The sequence below is a fragment of the Camelina sativa genome, chromosome 9 (assembly GCF_030686135.1).
Source record: "Camelina sativa cultivar CO46 ecotype springtype chromosome 9, ASM3068613v1".
Taxonomy (NCBI): Eukaryota; Viridiplantae; Streptophyta; class Magnoliopsida; order Brassicales; family Brassicaceae; genus Camelina; species Camelina sativa.
Window position 1 is genome coordinate 27,811,676 of NC_141888.1, and position 22,273 is coordinate 27,833,948.

The 22,273-nt window shown below is 41.0% G+C and overlaps 1 protein-coding gene across 1 annotated transcript; it reads left to right on the forward strand.

The window, feature by feature from the left end:
- Positions 1 to 18,023: 18,023 nt before the first annotated feature.
- LOC147938880 (uncharacterized) lies at positions 18,024 to 20,809 on the forward strand. The gene is made up of 4 exons (XM_087465797.1): positions 18,024 to 18,244; positions 18,539 to 18,653; positions 18,761 to 19,034; positions 19,200 to 20,809. Exons 1-4 carry the CDS (start codon positions 18,024 to 18,026, stop codon positions 20,807 to 20,809), a joined length of 2,220 nt encoding a protein of 739 aa, XP_087321923.1.
- The last annotated feature ends 1,464 nt before the right edge of the window (positions 20,810 to 22,273 follow it).

Sequence of the window (22,273 nt, forward strand, 5' to 3'; positions counted from 1 at the left end):
GCTCCGTGAAGAACTCTCCTACGTCTGTCTCCTCACCACACGCAGCCAACATCGCCATGACGAAAACAGCCTCATCGACTCTGTTCACCGCCTTGAACATGTGTTTTTTTTGCTAAAGTCAGATATTTCTCCCAGCAAGCTAAACGTAATCCTTCCAGGTAGTCTGCCTCCGGTATTTCGTCTGCCAACGCTCTCTCGAACTGCTTCCTGAACATGCCATGTTTAGTCATCTGTGAAGGATGTTCTAAAAACTGCCGCATTATCCCTCCCCACACGTTTTCTCCCATTTTTGTGGTTGTGGTAGTGTCTCCTCAAATATGAATTTATAGTAGTTTAATGCAAACCCCTTCATTTATGTTAAAAGTGGGTAGGAAGTTGGTCAGTGGCACTTCTTCAATAAATACTCACCAAATTTCAAAGAAGATAAGTGAATAACTCCAAGCATAGGTTTTTGGATGAACCTCATCTAGCATCCTATTTAAGGCAGTAATAGTGATCGTTTTCAGATATATATATTAAACACTCGTGTTTTCATTAAATAGCATGGGTTATACATAAAATAAGGGGGATAGGTGCAATATTATACATACTGAAACAACAAAAAACTGAAGATAAGAAACGCGCCACTGGCTGCTTGTGGTAGGTTCTTCAACACATTCAGACTCCTGTACCCCCATTTGCAACCATAAAGTACAGTACCTCCATGCGTATATGTACAAGATAGTAAGAACCCTCCACTTAATTCTTCCATACGTTGATGGACTTCCCCTACTGAGTAGAACCCATTGCTAAGACACGAGAACCCCCACTTCATTGCAACCTAATGCGAAGTGATTATTAGTAATGTTGAGGTGGTTCTCATGCATGATGTATAAGAAACATGTTTTTTTTTTTACCTTCATATAGGCACAGTGCATGTAGAACGAATATGCCCCACACCATTACACCATGAACACCTAGTCTCGTTCCTCCGCCTCCCCTGAAAATGATAATTAATACTTAGCTCTATTTGAATGTACTAAACGCGGCCTACGCCAAAAAAAAACAAATGTGTAATTCCGGTATCGCATTACCTTGAACTCTCCACGTGATGCTATGCGTTTTTTCTTTGGTCTTCCTGGTAGCCTACGCATGAATGGGGGCTGCAAATCTAGAGATGCAATCGAGGCTGGTAGTGTATACGCGTTGGAAACATCTGGAACATGCTTGATGGACGACTTGTAGGATTGCCTCCAATTGTCTACCGAGTACTCCGACGCCATGATGGACTGCAGTGTTATGCCTTCTGTCACTGCTATAGATATGGCATGTGGGCAAGGGTAACGTAGCATGTCGAACGCTCTACACGTGCAGGACCTTTTCCCTAGGTTAACATGGTAATTTCCACCACTGTTTGACTAGACTTGGTTATCGAACTTGTCAACATTCTTGACCGAGAAGCTTACAGATTTTTCGAAGTTCTGATGAGTTACTTCACGCATCTTTGGTGGTAGTGTTGACATCTCTTTCTTTGATGCTTCACGACGCATTGCAAACCAGCTCATAAGGGTCGTCCAAATAAATTCCACTAGTGGGATTACCGGTAGCTCCCGTGCCTCCTTGAGAACCGAGTTAAATGATTCAGCTACGTTGCTTGTCACAACATTGTATCTGTTGCCAAGAAAGTAAGCACGTGTCCAGTGGTTGAACCCGATGTTTTCAAGGTAAGCCCCACATGCTGGATCAAGCTTGATGACTTCGTTGAAGTACGTATGGAAGTCGAAAATATGGTATGCTCTTGCCGCCCTTTACACGTGAAACGCCAGAAATTTCTTCTTAAAACTTGATGTGATGTTGCATTGTAGGTGAACAATACATGCACCATGATGTGACCTGGGATAAACCTGTATGATCAACACGTGGTGAATACGATTAGGTTACGTTTAAAACATGTACGCCGTTGTAAGGCACGACATGGTTGTTAATAATATACTAATACCAATACGCTTTTGTAACAGAATAACAAGACACTATTTAATGTAACATGTCATTTTACTTTTTTACATAAGTTCTTTAACATTATAACAAGGCACTATGTAATGTAACATGACAATTTACTTGCATACATTATTCCTGTATTCTATGTCATTGCAGCCATCGTATATTATGCTGATGGTCATGTAACTTGTACGCTAACATGTTTAGTACTATTTTCTATTGTAAAATCAAAAATAATAGAGCTATTGGTTGAGCAATACTTAAGAAACGTACCCTTCGCAAGCCTGTGTAAATTGAAGAATGTCTGTCAGAGACGAAAGTCAGTTTCTCCGAATCTGGTATGGCAGAGATCAAAACACGGAAGAACCATGACCAAGAAGTGTCGTTCTCGCTATCAACTATGGCAAATGCTTGTGGGAATATTTGAAAGTTCGCATCTTGACAGCTCGCCGTTAACAGGCAGCCACCATACTTCCCCTTCAAGTGTGTCCCGTCGATAACGATCCGCAATCCCTCTAGCGATGCAGCAAATGCTAAGAACATGTAATTGAACCTATACTGCCCGACAGCATCGATCTCTGTTTTTAGTTTAATGACAAAGCTAGGATTTGCCTGCTGTAAAACATGTATGAAAGCCGGCAGGAGGGAGTAACTATTAGCAGCTGATCCTTGTGCGCCCTCCATGGCCACTTCTCTTGATTTCCACGCCTTCCAATATGAGATCCTTACAGAGTGATCTGCTAGCAAGAGGCACTGGAGGTCGACTGCCCGGGGACCGCGTGTGTTTCCCTCAAATTTTTACTGCATGATGCTACCGATCACCCGCGTGGTTGCTTGTCTATGGTAATTGCTGCGCTCTTCGATGGTGCACGTGTGTGTCAGCGTAACACTCCTGATTTGGTAGTTGTCATAGTCTTCTAGTTTGATTATGTAGACACGCCATGGGCAAGTTGGTGAAATGCATTTCAGCGTGAGAAGTTTTTTGCATGACCGATCCCTTCGAAAATGAAAACGCCGGTTTAGTGCGTGAACTGCTAATTTGACGTTGCAATCTTGTTTATTTTTGAAAACCCACCCAACGAACAGTTCGTCCCCTTTGTACAATACATCATGCACAGCTAGTTCCATCCCTAGTCGATCTGTTCATATATCACACAAATACTCTTAGCATGTTACATTTGTTAAATATGAGACTCTGTTATAACTAAGATAGCATGTGTTTTTACTATATATCATGTATTAAATATCATTACCTTCTTCTCGTTGCTCATCTAGGGTTGGTTGTGCATCTCGATTGAATGATGCGAAGTTGAGACACATATCTTCAAGCGCCGCCTGAAGGGGGACCCTGAGGTCCAGTTCATGGTTTAATGGTTCAGCCATATAGTTTGCCGACGGTCCAAAGAAAATACACTCCTTTACTGGTACAACTCCATCACTTGCATCAATTTCAAAGTCTGGCTCGGTAGCATCTCCTAAGTTAATTGTTTGGCTACCAAGGTGAGCCAGGAAATCCACTTCAACCGGGCTGACATCTACACTATGTCATGTATTAGACAAAAACACACATTAGTATCATGTACGTGTATTACTATGATATGGTGTATACGCGTTTGTAGACGTACCTCTGGTGTTGATACAGTGTCGGAATCTTCTTCGTCGAAAAATAGTTGGCGGCATGCGTCACTGCGTTGTCCATCATATTTGTTCATAGAAGACGAATCACCATTGCTTTCATTAGTTTTTTTTGTTGCCATCATCCAACATAGAATGGCTTCTTCATCGAGTAGTTTTTCCGCAAGACTGGAGTCGTAACTCGGGAGTGGAGGGAGACCATCAAATGCCATTGGCAGTTTTCCTTTGTCCCGCTTGTCATGGGCTGCCGATGTGCTACCAACATCAGTATCCATCATTCCTTTACATAGCCTAAAGTTGTCGGGGTTGTTGCGCAACTCAGCGCTCGCCGCTGCGCTGTTGCCATCGTACGTTTATATTCCGTCGATCGAAACCTTTGACAAATACAGACAAATATTGTCTAGGTCAAGATGGAGTGCTTGGAATATGGTCATGGTCTTGTCAGTACGTATTGTAACGGGTCTGGACCTGACAGCCGGTGGAGAATTTGAGATCCATCCACTCCGGCCATTGATATGAAAGGTGGACTTCCCATCCATCATATTCCAACCCGAACGCGGCTCTAACGAGCTCACGAACAACTGTTACTCGTTCTCCTTCACGTATAGTCATTCTCCGCATGGCGTTGAATGGGTTTGATATGAAGACCCAACTACTATCGCCACCGATGCCCCATGAACCGCTGACTACTCGAACATTATGGTCTGTTATTTCAGTTATAACAACCATTTGTACCTATGAGAAGGATATACATTATTAAATGTAGCAAAGTAGATGTAGTTGTACTAAAAAAACAAAACGAAATATTTAAGTTGTCTTATACCCACAGTGTATTTACCTACCTCTGCAACTTTTACTTCTACCTTGATCTTCTTTTGCCAACCTTTGTTTTTTTTTTATAAGTGTGTTCCTCTGTAAATGCTAGCTATGGCGGCATCAGATATATATGTCAACGAGGCAGAACCACTTTAGGGCTACAATATTTACTCAGATATTTTGCTGAATAGTGTATGTGGGGCTAGTGTCCACATATTTTAAATTTTCGAATCCTCATTATTCCCCCCCCCCATAAACCGAGGGATGCGATAGGAAGGTTTACACAGCAAAGCGGCTGTCATGTCAAAGTGACAATGTTTAACCTTTCTGCACCATGATATTTTTTGAGATAGTCATACACCATCCGCGTATTTCAATGTTTTTCTTAGCGAGTATTAGCTGCCTTCGATACACGTGTGGCCAGGATACAAATTTGCGTTTCTGTTGTATGAGATTAACCCATGTTATTATACTATATATTGATAGTCCAAAATGTTTTCCTCCTAATGCTACTGTCCTAGCTGCTACTGGCTATGCATCTGCATTAAATGTCTTAGATACGTATCACCGATAGGTTTTCTCTCTCCTTAATGTGTCATGTCGACCGTATAGTGGACGACTTTTGGAGCAACTCAAATTGTGATGTCATGATTCGTGGGTTCTTATAAAATTGCGTGTTATTTTTGTTTGATCTTCCAAATTTGGTTTATCAATCGGACCAGTTTTTAATTGATCTTCCTCGAGAATCATTTTTTTGGCCCATGGGCTTACTTGATTAAAACTTCCTTCCGTAACCACCACTAGCGGTCCGTTAACGTTTTCCATATATCGAAGAACCTGTATGTCAAACTTGTACAAAAGAACCTGGAACAGGGACAACGGAAACCCACAAATGCATAACGTAGGGTACATGTGAGTGTTCTACGACATACATATGTTATTTCCAGGAATGGAGTTTCACGAATGCATGCGTACTAGTATTACATGTACAGGAATAAATCAAGCCATTGCATAATCACTCGATCAATTATTACGTCAAAGCATGAGTTATGCACAATCTACAATATGCGTTTAGAAGGGAATCGTAAATAATATTCGTAGGTGTCATCTGCTTATACTCAGTTTATCTCCAAAAAAATTACAACCAAACAACGGTTGTTGTAACAAGTTATTTTAATTTATATCAGTCATCATTACCTCCTACCAAAGTTGTTCCCTATATAGGATAACCTACTGGTGGGGCACCTTTACTCCCGCCTACTCGCCGAGGATTGTTTCGATTTTTCAGCCCCCCAGAAAACGTTATTTACTAAGTTTTTCTGCCACTATGATATTTTCTCTATTTTACAAAATGACATGGTCATCTACCAAAGTTGCTCTTTTATTTTTCCGTCTGTTCCACCAAAATAATTTGAAATTTATTTTCAAGATTAAATAAAGTGATTTAATCTTAGAGCAAGATTGACAAAAAACAAAAAAAATAGGACAAAAAAAATTATCTAAAAGACGATAGGTCGTTTGAGGTATTCTTTCAAATTTCTATCTACATACATTTATTTGTTTCCCATATCACCTAGAGATGTTTAATGTATATAATAATAGCAATCTGAATAAATGCGAAGAACAATCACATCTTTTCATCGTGACTTTTCATTAAAAAAAATTCAGTTGCATCTTTTCATCGTGACTTTTCATTAAAAAAAATTTATTTAATTATTCTTTTGACAAAAAAATTATATGGTTGCGTCTCTTTAGAAAGTTGTATCTGTTGAATGTAGAGCTGTGTCTCTTACAAACAGTTGTGACTTTTGTATATAATATTAGCAATATGAATAAATGCGAAAGTATATAATATTAACAATATGAATAAATACGAAGACATTTGTATATAAGATTAGCAATATGAATAAATGGGAAGAACAATTGCATCTTTTCATCTTGATCTTTTATTAAAAAAATTGTGACTTTTCATTAAAAAAATTCAGTTGCATCTTTTCATCGTGAATTTTCATTCAAAAAAAATATTATTTAATTATTCTTTTGACAAAAAAATTATATAGTTACGTCTCTTTAGAAAGTTGCATCTGTTGAATGTAGAGTTGTGTCTTTTACAAACAGTTGAGATTTTTGTATATAATATTAGCATGAATAAATGCAAAGAACAATTGCGTCTTTTCATCGTGACACTTTTTATTCAAAAAATTGTGACTTTTTATTAAAAAATTCAGTTGCGTCTTTTTATCGTGACTTTTCATTAAAAAATATTATTTAATTATTCTTTTGACAAAAAGATTATATGGTAACGTCTCTTTAGAAAGTTGCATCTATTAAATGTAGAGTTGTATATATTACAAACAGCTCTGATTTGTGTATATAATATTAGCAATATCGTGATCTTTTATTTAAAAAATATATTTTTAAAAGAGAGGGGTGAAACTCACATTCCTTTGTAGACGTGGCCTTGTCTCCTTCTCCAATCATATGTCCCATCACGACATCCTAGTGAAATTGAATTGCTCGTCAGACTCACAACGGTCATCTGAGCGGCCAAATGATGACATGAGAAAAGGATAGTTCGGGTAAAGCATCATTGAAGAGGCTGTGGACATTGTTGGGACTCGCTGGTACATTTGAGATTTCATTTTCATGACTTGAAGTGAGGAGTGATGGGGATGGATGGATACTCATGTAATTTCATTAGTCTTTACTACGCCAAAAATGTGATTAGACGAAATAAAAAAATGGAATATTTCTTTGTTATAATTGATAATTCAAAGGGAAAAATGTCATTAAAATCCCCAAGTCTACATTTTCGTTGATTTAAATCCCGAACTCTGTTTTTGGAGGAAAAAAACACTAATTATTTATTGACTTCCAAATAAATTGTAAACTCTCGTTGACTTAGCTTTTTGAGGCACACCGTTAAGTGGTCAAACAGAAAAGTTAAACGGAGTTAATTATCTGTTAACGAGATCCGTTAATAGCAAAATGACGCTGTTTATAACATCCTAAAACCCCCCAAATTGAGAAATCAATTCTCAATATCTCCAATTCACAAACCCTAATCGATCTAACCCTAGTCGAACATGATATCTTCGATGACGAGAAGATTCCAGATCTCTTTTTGTTATACACCGGAAGAACGGTCGACCAAGATTCTCTTCAGTTCTCGATGTAAAGATCGTTACACCGGCTCCACAAACAAACTTCAATGGCACTCCACGGTCGAACGAAGCTACCACCGATGTCTTTGAGCTAGAACTCATCTCGTCAACTCGAAGAAGAAGAGAGAAACCGAAGAAGAAAATTGAAAATAAAGAAAAAAAGATAAATTGAGATCGATTAGGGTTTGTGAATTGAGAGAATTGAGAATCGATTTCTTAATTTGGGGGTTTTAGGGTGTTATAAACAGCGTCGTTTTGCTATTAACGGATCTCGTTAACAGATAATTAACCCCGTTTAATTTTTCCGTTTGACCACTTAATGTTGTGCCTCAAAAGGCTAGGTCAACAAGAGTTTGCGATTTATTTGGAAATCAACAAATAATTGGTGTTTTTTTCCTCCAAAAGCAGAGTTTGGGATTTAAATCAACGAAAATGTAGACTTGGGGATTTTAATGACATTTTTCCCATAATTCAAACTTGGAAGGGGAAAGAATGAAAAATGAAAACTATTACTTAAAAGATTCTTTCTCTTTTGTAATTCAAATTTCTCCATTTGTTTATCACCACATGTCATGATTTTCATATAATCTTATCTTTTAAGTATTTTTTTGCATATATGTCCATAATTTTTCCCCTTTTTTTAGCTGTTACTATATATATATGTTGACCTTATATTATTTAAAATTTAAAAAAATATATTTTACTCAATTTCTGTAGATAATAAAGCGGAAGTGTTTTTTTTGTTCCAATAGATAATACTTAAGAGTTATTAAGAGTTCATGAGAAAAAAGACTATGAAGTTCAGTTTCTATTCAATTTGTAACAAGAAAAATGGTAAGAAAAAGACTTGTTTCTCACAGCCAATATAATTTCTTTTAAAATTTTTGGGCTGTGACTTCATTTTTTAAAACTACCGACTCTAAAGCACCATCCAATCACAACATCAAACAATCTACTACTTAATATTGGTTTCAAGGTTAAGATAATAGTAATCCCATTTGAGTGATATACTTAGGATAGAGACATTTCCGCGATATTCCTAAAGCTTGGTGCCGGGACAGCATCTAGGAGTAGTAGATTGGATTGCTGAGGTCTGGTCTGTTGTTACAGCGCCTAAGATTAAGCTTTTCCTCTTGAAGGCTCTTCTGGGGGCTTTACCCACAAAGCAAAATCTCGCGGAAAGACATGTTAACACTGATGTAGCCTGTCCCCGGTGTAAAGAATCTGAATCTATTGTGCATTTACTTTTCACATGTCTTTTTGTACAAGATGTTTGGCGAGTTGCGCCTTTTAAGCAGGTACTTCCCTGTATTCAGGTGGAAAACGTAAGAAATGGTCTGAAGTTGGCAAATTTCCAAATTTGCCTCCCACCGTTGGGATCAGTGCAGGTCCTTTGGCACCGTGGGTCTGATGGAATCTTTGTAAATCAAGAAATCAAAGTGTCTTCAGTGATCGCTTGTTTATTGCACAAGAGACCATGACAAAAGCTATTGCGGATGCCAAGGAGTGGTTTTCATTCCAGAAACTCTCTCTAGTTTCTTCATGTCCCAGACAAAAGTGAACTACTCCAGAGCCCATTCGAGTGCCGGGGGTAAGTATGGCTAGTACCTCAGATGCCGCTTGGAGGGCAGAGCTAAGAGTTGCGGGGCTTGGTTGGACAAGAACCTTCTTATCGTCTGGTGTTCTCACTCAACATTCTGCTATTTGTAAGAATGTATCTTCAGCTCTAATGGCGGAAAGCCTTGCATGCAGAGCTGCAATTCAGGATGCGATCAGAATGGGAGTCAAGCATTTTTATCTTGAATCGGATTGTCTACAATTAGTTGGAACTATCAACTCTCGATCAATTCTTTTGGAAGTTCATGGTGTATTATCGGATATCCTGTTGGGAGCAGATAGTTTTCTTAGTTTTACCTGTCGTTATATCCCACGAGCAGCAAATGTGTTAGCTGACTCCAAGGGCAGATCCACGTACAAGGGTGTGGGGTCAATTGACTTCTCATTAATTTTTTTTAAAATTAGTAATACATATATTAGTTTAGTAAAAATTTAGTATACATATATTTAGTAATATATATATATATGTCACATTCTTTGGTGTTTGGACTGTTGAAGTTGTTTTTGATTTTGTCTGTTGCTACTGTAACTGTTGAGAGATGCTTTTTAGCGATGAAGATTGTGAAAACTCATCAACGCAATCAGATTGTAGATCAGTTTTTGAATGACTGTTTAGTTTTTTTTATCGAAAAAGATGTATTTTTTATCTATTACAAATGAAACTGTGAAAAAGAGATTTCCGGATTTTAAAACTCTTAGAATAGTTTTGTAAGATGTTTTTATATTTATATAAAAAAAAGTTTTAGTTATGTTTTGACCCCGATAAAAATAATTCCTAGATCCACCACTGGCTGACTCTGTTGCGAAGCTATGTTTAAGTTTGTATAAGGGAAACATTTTTTGATTTAATATAAAAGTTCGGTGTACAACAAAAAAAGGTTAAGATAATAGTAATCCCCTTAAAGGAGAATTCATCTCTAGTGTCCCTATACCAGAAATTCATCTCTGCATTACCCCCACTTAATCTCACTACCCCTTTTTTTAACGAAAGGACGAAACTACCCCTCTAACAATTTTTAAAGAATAGTTGTACCATATATCTCCTAGTTGCACCTTGCATAGTTGTACCATATATCCCCTAGTTGTACCAGTTGCACCATAGTTGTACCAGTTGCACCTCGCATAGTTGTACCATATATCTCCTAGTTGTACCAGTTGCACCCTAGTTGTACCAGTTGTACCGCGCATAGTGGGATTCGAACCCTGGGCGCGCGCGCGTGCGCATGGAGCTCACAACCACTAAGCTACTGTGTTTTTCGTTGAACAATTACTTATTTAATTATATTTAACCTAAAACAATCTTCATTAAGGGTAATATTGTCCTTTTACCATTGAGGGAGTTTTGAGAATTTGTTTTGATAGAAAGGGTGTTATGAGATTTTAGCTCGTTCGGCACATTTGAGTGATATACTTAGGATAGATACATTTCCGCAATATTCCTAAAGCTTGGTCTTTGACCCTATGTAAAAAAAAAAAGAAAAAAAATTCCATCATCTATAAATTATTTGCATCAGTGATAAATTTATATTAACATTTTTTAAGTACATTTTGTGTTATGCTTTTTTACTTTTGTTTATTTAAAAATTTATTTACAATATTAACCCCTAAATATTTTCTAAAATTAACATTACTCCAGATTTTGTTTCCTAAATATTTTACATTTTATTCCAACTAAAAAATAAAGCAATCAATATGGAAATAGAAACTATCATATATTTAATCACACATTCTGTTGTGTTTTGAAGATGTTCTATATGTGAATCCTTTGTAAACAAAGAAAACAACAATTTGATTCCATTCTGTTTTCCAAAACCTGTGAGTTTTGATTATTAACATAAGAAAAACTTCGATTGACATTTATTTAAATTGGGAGGAGGCATATCCGGAAAATCACAGAAGTAGCCCAGAAGGAGAGAGGCGGTTGAGAGCTTAGACGGGAGGCGGAAGCCGACGGGTTGGGAGAGGAAGGGTCTCCATAGGCTCATCGAGGAGATCTCAGCCCCAGAAACTGACTGAAGAGCGAGAGCAGAAGGGCAAACCCCGGAGAAGTATCCGAAGAACCCACAACACCAATAGGCGAGCGGAGGTGAAAGGCCACCAGAGGCGAGAGGAGGAGACAACTCACGACGGAAATAACGCCGGAGAAGACACCGCAAGTGCGGTTTAGACGAGATCTTGGAACGAGACGGACTTGGATTTGACGGGAGAACAACGGAGCATCAAGACGAGGACAAGGTCCGACGCCGGCAAGCCGAAGCTATACCGGCGCCGGAGAGCGGAGGCTCTTTCGTAGATCTGAAAATGATGGCTAGGGCGAACGCTACCGAAGAGAGAGGTTTCAAGACAGTTCAACCAAAATAAATACACTTTAACTGATCCGGAGATAAAAAAAATTTGAAAAAATATCTTCATTCAAGTGATACAAAGGAAATCTATAATACTAAGGGAAACACAAGCTATCCCATATTCAAAATAAACCATCTCTATATACACTATAATAAACCATCATTTCAAAATTGACATCTATATTAAAAACAAGTACAGTAATTCTAAAATTATGTAAATTTAGTAGTATTTAAAGTTAAACCGAGTAAAAAACTCTTACATCCACATTAAGAGGAAAAAACCCTAAGCGACAGCGATGGCGATAATGTTCCCATGGTTTTGATCTCTGATGCGAGTGTTTCATTCGGTTGTGCTTTTGGTTTTTTATGGTTATTACGATGGTATATTGGGGATCTTGGAGTTTCATCTCCGCTTGTTTCTCCTTATGATTGGATTGCAGATCCGATTTTGCATTTGAAGAAACCTTTGGAAACTTGGGATCTCACGGTGTCCTCGATCGTTTATCGATCTTTTTGAGGATTTTCATTTATAGGCTTTCTTCATCATCTATTACGAAAAGGGAAAGCAAATAGTTTTGGCAGTATCACAGATCCAGATTGATTGGTTGAATGGGGGTAAGGATCCGTTCTGGTCTGGGCTTTGGGACGATTCTTTGGATCTATACTTTAATGGTATCGAGGTTTGCCCTCCTCTGCGGGATCTGATTGATTGTGATTTGATTGTGTGGTTTGAGACGGAGGATATGCGGATCTCTCTAGTGCAGGTGTATAAACGGATTCTTCCCTCGTTTGAGCAGATTCATCGCACACACTTCTCTCTGGTTTCTTTTGCCTCTTGTCGAGTTCAGTTGTTGCTTCTTTTTGTTCTCCCGTCTTTTTCTTGGCTTTTCATCATGTCTCAGAGCATGGTTCTTAGTCAGAGTTCGGCTACAAAGAGTGTAGTACCAGCGGTTGTGATACGCAAGGTCAAGATTCCTTACTTCGATAATATGGCGTTGATTGAGGGTTATTCCAAGACGGTGATCGGCAGGTGCATGAACCCACGATCGCAGGACATGAAGATGCTTTTGTTCATGTTTCCTCGCATCTGGCATTTAGAGGGCAAGGTTGTTGGTGCTGACTTAGGAATGGGTAAATTCCAGTTTGATTTCGACGATAAAGCGGACATAATTGAGGTGCTGAAAATGGCTCCTTTCCACTTCGATCACTGGATGGTGTCTATGGTTCGATGGAAACCTACTATCGATCCCATGTATCCTTCGTCCTTGATCTTTTGGGTTCGTGTCATGGGGGTCCCCTTTCAGTTCTGGGCTGAACCTACTTTCTGGAGCATTGGTGAGGACATCGGGCGTGTCCAGGAGGTCGATATTGATGGGGTGGGGCGAGTTCAGGTGATGGTTGATGGGTTTAAACCCTTATGCTTTCAGACTGAGGTGGAGTTCTATAATAGCAAAGAAACCATTGTATCTCTCCGCTATGAGCCTCTGTTTGGTTACTGCTCTCATTGTTTCAGTTTGTGTCATGATAAGGTGCATTGTCCACTGTTGCAAGTGGTTCCTGAGGAGGCAGTTGTGCTCCCTCTACCAGAGGTGGTTGATGTCAGACGCAACCAGAGTTACAAGGGGGCTGTTAAGTCCGATCGGAAGCAAGGGTATGAAAAGGCTGGTCCTTCTCGTAGGGGATATCGAGGGAGGTCCAATGGGGAAGGTTCTCAGGCTGAGGGCAAGCGTCCTTTTGAAGGGAAGCTTGGGAGGAGCTCAAAGCCTCAATCGGAGTCAGTAGTAGGTGAACCTTTGGCAAAGCAACGGCGTTTTCAAACCTATGTGCAATACAATGACCATAGGTTCTCGAGGGCTGCTGCTGCTGCTCAGGAACCAGTCCACCCGCAAGCAGAGGCGGAGGACACAAGGGCATCCACTTCTCGGGGCAAGGATAACCTTTCTGTAGCAGTCGAGGTGGTCCGTAAAGCTTTATTTCAGGACGGTGAGGTGGACGTCTTGGTGCCTGCAGTTGCAGAGTCTGTACAGCAGACCGAGGAAGTGGTTGCGGTTGATGACCCGGTTGCTGCTACCAGGACAGATGGTCTTATGGCCACTTCAGGCGATATGGTACCGGTGCTGCCTGTAGCGGATCCAATGGCTGCTTCTACTGGAGATGACACTACTCAGGGTGCTGATTCTGGATTACCGGATACATGTATTATTATGGGTGTTGCAGGTTTGGCTATGGAGGATGTGGAGGATACTACCATGTCAGGAGGTGTAGCTGCTGATGGTACGGAGGTTTCGGTCGAGGGGGAAGGGGACTCTAGCACGAATGGTATTAGGGATGAGTCCGCTGTGGAGACTCTGGTCCCTCGTGATGATCCCAACTGTAACGCCCCCAAACCGGTCCTAAGCCCCGGACAAGAGCATGGACGGCCCGCGGAATGCTACGTATGGGAACCGCACCCTGGTGGTCCGGTCGAGGGACGGAAGCTGCAGCTTCCCGACCACTCCTCCTGGACGCGACTCCGCCCGCGGCCGAGGTTCGCTTAGGCTTTGCAACCCTCGCGGCCATGGCGCGTTGTGTTGGCCCAGACAAGGCCAATGTATCAAATGCAACTTGCCATGTTTCCTTGAACACCGATTATATTACTTAATAATTATTACATTGAAAATAGTTTATCAAGCAATACACGCAAATAGTCGGATAATTCATAGAATACGTCTTTGAAAATATAGGGTTTTTACAAAAACACATGAAAACAAGCCCTATCCGGTACCCTAAGTTTGCTCCAGCACTAGACTCCACCTAGACTACCTACGAGACAAAATATTATCATGAGTAATCTAATATTACTCAGTGAGCCTGGGTACCCCAACCTAGATATGCATTCTACTTTTTCCCCAACCCAACTACCCCAACAAACAAGGAAACAAGAAAGCAAATCAATCAAAGCAAACGCAACAGAAACGATAGCGTAAGTAAATAACAAACAAGCAATCAAAGAGGGTTAGTTCAAGCAAGACTCAACTTGGACTCGAAACTTAGACTCTCTACTCTTAAATCAAGCAAGGCAATCAACAAAAATCAAGCAAGAAACACACAACAAGCAACAGCAACAAGAATAGAAATTCAAGCAATCCTAGATTGTTCTACATGCATGCAACCGATCTACCAATTTTTAAGCAAGAATTTATTGCGGTTAAAAAATCTATCAGTTCTTTCTACATGCAATTCCATAGTCCAAATTTTAAGCAAGCCAATATTGCTAAAATAGCTTAAAATTCATCATGAAAATATGCGGTTCAATTCTACTCAATTCTCACATGCATGGTGATTCCTAGCATAATTCTATGTGTTTTAGCATGAATTCTAGCATAAATCCTACCATATTAAGCATGCAACATCTACCTAGTTCTAACATGAACCTAGACTAAATGCAGCAAGCAATAGGTACGCACACGGTCCGTAGGATCCATGCGGTACCCCACACAAAACTACCACAGAACTCACAATGATTTCGGCGGATCGATGTCTTGAGATTCACGGCACCACGGATCAGACAACCTCTCTTCGCGCCTGCTTTGTCTCTGAACATCGTCTTCCATTGTCTCAAACCGCGTCTGGCCTCGTCTTCGATCATCGTCTCGCCTTGTCTTCGATCAGCATCTCGCCTCTCAACTCCGTCTCTCTCTCTCTCTCGCTCTCTCGATTTAGAAGAGCAAATACTTAGATAATTTTTGAGCTTTCTTTGTGTTTGAGAGAATGTCACACTTGAGAACTGAACTTCTCCTTTTATAGAGGTTTATGGGCGGTGCACTTCTCCAATGCATGTCGAACACATTGCTTACTTCTCCCCCACTCCTTTGGCGACTTGGTGAGCAAGCTATACAAGATCAAGTGAAACTCCTCTCCTCCTTGCATGTAATAGTATTGGGCGATTTGTGGGGGATGAATCTCCTTTGTCCTCCACTTTTCCACTCCTTGATCATCCATTGGCCAATTCCCAAAGACAAATTGATTATGTCTCCTTTCTTATGATTCAACAACACAATGATTATACTTTTAAGGTTGCATGAAACCTCGTTGGTTGATTCAAGAGAAAAAAAATATTCTCTCCTCCTTGCGCCGCCAACAAACGCCGCAAAATCCGGAACGCTGTCGGCTCCTCGGTGTTGCGTCCATCAATCGTCGGCTGCATCCGGCATTTCTCGGTCAAGCCCGATACGTCCAATGGTTATTCGGTCTCGTCCGTAGTCTCTCGGTAGTACCGCAAATCCTCGGCAGTACCGCAAGTTTCTCAGCACTCTCGGTGCGCCTAAGCTTTCCTCGATGCGTCTCAGTGCTTCTCGGTGCGTCTCGGCACTTCTCGGTAATCCTCGGTGTGTCTCGGTAATCCTCGGTACTTCTCGGTACTTCTTGATATGCCTCGGTACTTCTCGATAATCCTCAGTACTTCTCGGTGCGTCTCGGCACTTCTCGGTACTTCTCGGTACTTCTCGGTGCGTCTCGGTACTTCTCGGTAATCCTCGGTGTGTCTCAGTGCGTCCGGTCTGTGCTTGGCCATGTTCGTCCGATGCGTCCGTAACGTCTTTGGCCATCCTCGTCCGTCTGGTTTGTCTCCGTCCAGTTACGTCCGATGTGTCCAAACCGCATTTTGGCCATTTTGTGGTTTTTGGCTCGAACCTCCTTCTTCTTCGGTTTTCTTTTCGACTTAGCCTCTTGACCACCAATCACCGGCCATCTCCCGACTCGTTGATTTTTCGTCGGTCTTCCCTTCAGCAATTCTTATTATTTTTCTATTATTTTTCTGGCTGAGTCCTTTTCGAGTCTTTTTCTCCAAAATTTTAATTTGGATTTTTAATCTTGGTGAGGGTCATTACACCAACCCTACTGATGTTTCCATGGACACTGATTTACCTTCGGTGGTTGCGGGTGCACCTTCGGGCTTGCTGGACAAATCACGCAAGGGCAAAGGATTAATGGGCCTGAAGGGTGTGGGCTCAAAGAAGCTCAATCTGTATCTATGGGGCACACCAGGCTGGGGAGCCGACTAACCCAAAACCGAAGGAGGCCTGCTTTAAAGAACGGTGGCCAGGCTGGGGAGCCGACTAACCCGAAACCGAAGGAGGAGGATACGGGTGCAACAGGTGGATCCAAGCCACCACTTCCAAAGATTGATAAATGAAGATTTTAAGCTGGAATTTCCAAGGGCTTGGTAACAAAGCCTCTATTGGGTATCTTAGGGATTTATGGGGGAAACATAGGCCAGATTTTCTGTTTCTTTATGAAACTAGACAATCTTTTTCTGTTTTAGAGCCTTTTGTTTGTTAATTTGGTTTTTCAGATTTAAAAGCGGTTGAACCTGTTGGTTGTAGTGGTGGTCTTGCACTATTTTATAATAATAATAATAATAATAATAATAATAATAATGTTTCCATTTTTTATGAGTCCAACAGTATTATTGATGTGGAAATTGTATTTAAGAGACAATTAATTTATATTTCTTTTATCTATGGTGATTCGGTTCCAAAGAAACGGTATTTGGTTTGGGAACGGTTAACAAGGATTGGGTTAAGTCGAGATTCTCCTTGGTTTTTAATTAGGGATTTCAATGAGTTAAAAGGTAATCATGAGAAGCGGGGTGGTGCCTTGCGCCATGCCTCTTCTTTTGTGCCTTTCAACACAATGATCCGACACTACGGATTATTTGAGTTCCCTGCTCTTGGGGATAGTATTTCCTAGAGAGGGTGGAGGGACAAGAAACCAATCCGCTGTCGTTTAGACCGGGCTTTGGCAAATGAGGGATGGCATGACTTGTTCAAGGATTCGTTTACGGAGTATCTACCAATGATTGCGTCGGATCATAAACCCTTGTGGGCTGTTATTGAGGATAACACTCGGCGGGGTCGGAGTGGTTTTCGTTTTAACAGACGCTGGACAAGGAGGGTTTCTTAGGTGTGGTTGCCGCGGGTTGGGAGTCTACGCAAGGGAAAGCATCCGCTCCCACCCTGGTGGATAAAATTTCAAAATGTCGCCGAGCCATATCTCGGTGGCGGAAGGAGCAAGTGCCTCACAGGCGGGAGACAATTGAGGACTTAAAGTCCAAACAAGCGGTTGCCCAGGAAAATGATGCTACTTTGGTTGCTGAGCTTGCGGAGCTTACTTGGCGGTTACGGGAAGCGTATCAGGACGAGGAGGTATATTGGTATCAAAAGAGCAGGAGTCGGTGGATGCGGTTTGGTGACCGTAATACCAGTTATTTTCATGCTTAGACGAAGCAACAACGGGTCCGGAATCGCATTGTTGGACTCCATGACCAGGACGGTAATTGGATGATGGAGGAGAGTGATATTCAGAATATTGCAGTCTCCTACTTTCAGGATTTATTTACTTACTCGGACCCATCGGATTTTGTGGAGATGTTGGATGAGATCCAACCATCTATTTCCCCGAGCAAGAGATCAGACACGCACTTTTCATAATGCATCTGGGTAAGGCTCCAGGCCCGGATGGTATGACTGCCCTTTTCTACCAAAAAGCATGGGCCACGATTAAAGCAGATTTGGTACTGGTTGTCAATTCCTTCTTGCATAATGGGGATTTTGATAAACGGTTAAATGTGACAAACATATGTCTCATTCCAAAGGTGGACAAGCCAACGAGGATGACGGAGTTACGGCCTATTAGGCTGTGTAATGTCGGGTATAAATTATTTCTAAGGTTCTATGTCAGCGACTCCGCACTAATTTACCATCTCTAGTCTTAAAGACGCGGTCAGCGTTTGTGGAGGGTCGGTTAATTTTGGATAACATCTTGATTGCTCAAGAAATGTTTCATGGTTTGCGGACTAATCCTTATTGTAAGGGTAAGTTCATGGCCATTAAAACGGATATGCGTAAGGCCTACGACCGGGTGGAGTAGTCTTTTGTTGAGTATTTGCTTCGCCGGTTTGGTTTTTGTGAAAAGTGGATATCCTGGATTATGTGTTGTATCAAGTCGGTTCAATACAAGGGTCCTTATTAATGGTCAGGCATATGGTTCCATTATTCCTCATAGGAGGCTACGTCAAGGGGACCCCTTTTCGCCATATCTTTTCATTCTTTGTATGGAGGTGCTTACTGCACATTTTTGGAAAGCCAAACAGCTGAAACTTCTTACCGGTATGAAGGTTTCGACTGCTAGTCCAACCATTTCCCATCTTTTGTTTGCGGATGATAGTTTTTTTTCTGTCGGGCCACGCGGGAGCAATGCGAGGTGGTTTTAGGTATCCTTAAGAAGTGTGAGCGGGTTTCTGGCCAACAAATCAATTTCCAGAAATCTTCGGTCCAGTTTGGTCATACGGTGGATAATGCTTTGCGTGAGGAGTTTAAAGGGGTGTTGGGGATCACAAATTTGGGTGGAATGGGATCCTATTTAGGGATCCCGGAAAGCCTGGGCGGGGCAAAGACGAAAATTTTTTCGTTTGTTCAAGACAAATTGCAAGCCAGAGCAAGTGGGTGGCCGGCTAGATTGTTATCGAAAGGAGGCAAAGAGATAAAAATTAAATCTGTTGCTACGGCGGTTCCTACTTTTGTCATGTCGTGCTTTTGACTGCCTAAGAAGGTCACGCGGAAGTTGATAAGTGCGATTTCTAATTTTTGGTGGAGCTCCTCTGCAGAATCCAGAGACTTACATTTGGTGGCGTGGGATAAACTATGTAATGGTAAAGATGTAGGGGGTCTGGGTTTTTGCTGCCTAGATGATTTTAACACCGCTCTATTGGCGAAGCAGCTTTGGCGCTTGATCACAGTACTGGATTCACTTTTTGCACGGGTATTTAAAGGACGTTACTATCGACATTCTGATCCTTTAGATCCAATTAAATCTTACTCGCCGTCTTATGGGTGGCGAAGTATAGTTTATGCTCGCTCTCTGGTTAATAAAGGACTTATTAAACGGGTAGGATCTGGTGTGTCCATCTCTGTATGGTCTGACCCATGGATCCCTGCTCAATCTCCGAGACCAGCACTGAGTACAGGGTTACCTTTTGATCCTCTACTCCGCGTTACAAATCTTATTGACATCAGTTCCAATTCCTGGGATATGGCCCAGCTTACGGCTACGTTTGTACCGGAAAATGTGGCTATAATTTATGACTTACCATTGCGACAACCGGATAAATTGGATCTATTGGGATGGCATTTTACCAAGTCTAATAAATACTCGGTTAAATCAGGGTACCACATTCTTCGTTCCAGTTCGATGGCTCCTGCCGGGCCAGAGGTTTTTGGACCGACTGTTGTGCCCCTTCATGCCTTTGTGTGGAAAATTCGATGTCCACCAAAAATTTGGAATTTTATGTGGCAAGTGCTTTCGGGTTGTGTGGCGGTTACAACTAATCTACGGAAATATGGTCTGAGTTGTGATGCTACATGTGGGCTCTGTGGAATTGGGGACGAGACGATTAATTATACCCTCTTTGAATGTCCGCCAGCTTGCCAGGTTTGGGCCTTGTCGCAGTTTCCGACGGCCCCAGGTGTTTTTCCCTTGGAATCAATCTTCACAAATATGGATTTTCTTTTTTGGCGGTTCCCAAATATTCAAAATCAGGAAATCTTTCCTTGGATTTTGTGGTATATCTGGAAGGCCTGGAATGATAAACTTTTTAGTAATATGGATTCCAACCCCCTAGCCATCTTGTGGTTAGCGGAGGATGAGGCAAAAGCATGGGTTCTGGCTCAGACAGACGATGTGGTCTTAGCACCGGATACTACCAGTACGGCTGTCCCCTGTGTGAGGGGGAGTTTTGGGGTTCCTAGGTCTTTCTCAAGTTATACTTGTTATATTGATGGTTCCTCGAAAATAGTAGATCTTTTTGCGGGAAGAGGATGGTTTTGCACGTCGCTTTGGGGTGACAATCCCACTATGGGTGCTGCCAACCTTCGCCGCAGTCTTTCTCCTCTTTACACCCAGTTTGAAGCCCTTATCTGGGCTATGTGTTGTATGATTGGGGCGGATAATCAATCTGTCGTCTTCCTCACCGACTGTTCTGATTTAGTGAAGATGGTGTCTTCGCCTTTCGAGTGGCCAGCCTTTACACCTTACTTGGAGGACATCCAGGCGGATAGAGAGGAGTTTGTTTCCTTTGCCCTAGTCTATGTCCCTCGCTCTCAGAATGGTAAAGCGGATAGTTTAGCGCGACGTGTTCGCACAGTTCCGCACCTAGTTACCTATGTAAACAATGTTCCTTCGCATTGGCTTGTTTGGGTCTATCCTGTATACTGTTAAAAGTTAAACTGTAAATAAGAAATATAAAACCTAACCCTATATCCTAATCGTAAATAAGTAATAGTGATACATCAGAAATGCAAGTAGGAATCACAAATATCAATTATCCTGCAGAATTTGGTCATTAAGGTTATTATATATACAAGAAAACATTAAGTCTTTGCTAAAATTGCTACAGCTTTTTTGAATAGATTATAACTTACCTACACAATTTGTATATCTTATACATATCCAAATATTTGGATAGGCGATGAAGATGTTTTATCTACCAAAATTAAATAGATTGTTATTTTAGGAATGGATATATATAATGGATAAGAGTTTTTTTTTTTTTTCATGATGGTTCAACCCAAATAAATACGCCATAATTTTCAAAGTTGACATCTATAAAAAAACGTGTAAATGTGAAGTGACTTTAGTGCAGTGGCAGGGGGTAAATCTATTTGTAGAAGGCACCATCACACCCGGGATCGAGTCCCGGTTCCTATGAATGTAGGAATTTGGCTAATGGACCGGCCAGTTGTGACCCAATGGTTGACAAAAAAAAAAAACCGTGTAAATTTAAATCTGTGAAATTTAATCCCTAATACAAAACTGAACGCCGCTAACCCAAATCGTAAATACGTAATAGTGAGACGACATCCAAAATACAAGTAGGAAGACGTAACTTCTAGGATTCAAGAAAGAGAATTAACACAACCTCAAAAGAACTCTCTTTATTATTTTAGGAAAAATACCTCAAAAACCTAAAGCTCACAAACTCTCACATCTTGAATGATAGGAAGTCATAACCCGACATCTCTATTTATAACGAACTTCATAACCTCACTTTCCTAATCTCTCTAGGAAGACAATTTTCTTATTTCTCACAACTTTCTAAACTTCCAATTCTAATCTCTTTAGGCTTGCTTATGCGTCAAGCTTACTCCAACATTCTCCTCCTTAAGCTTGTAATGCTTCTCCACTACTTCGTCCTCTCCCTCTCCCTCTGTAGAAGCGACCTCCTCGTCCTCTGTTCCAAAAATCGCTTTTATACTCGCGACTGTAGTTATGTGTCTCCATTTTTGCATACATGAGTTTAGATTGACCCTCTTGCACATCACCGACTTCACTGATTCTCTCTTCGTAGGCCTTGAGACGTCCGATGATGTCTCCAAACATAGTGGTATTAAGGTCCAACACATGTTCTAAAGATGCCACTATCTTCTTGGGAGGAAGACAGTTAAGAAATTTCTTAACCATCTTGGCTTCTTCAATCACTACACCAAGAGAAGCGGACTTTGGGGCTATCTCGGACATCTTTCCTGCAAACTCATCAATTTTCTCTGTATCTTGCATCTTAAGTCTCTCGAAATTGGCCATAAGTGTTTGTAGACGTGCTTCTTTAACATGTTCTTCCCCAACATGTCTCGATTTAATGGCGCCCCAAATCTTTCTCGCCGTATCCAGATCACCAATTTGCAG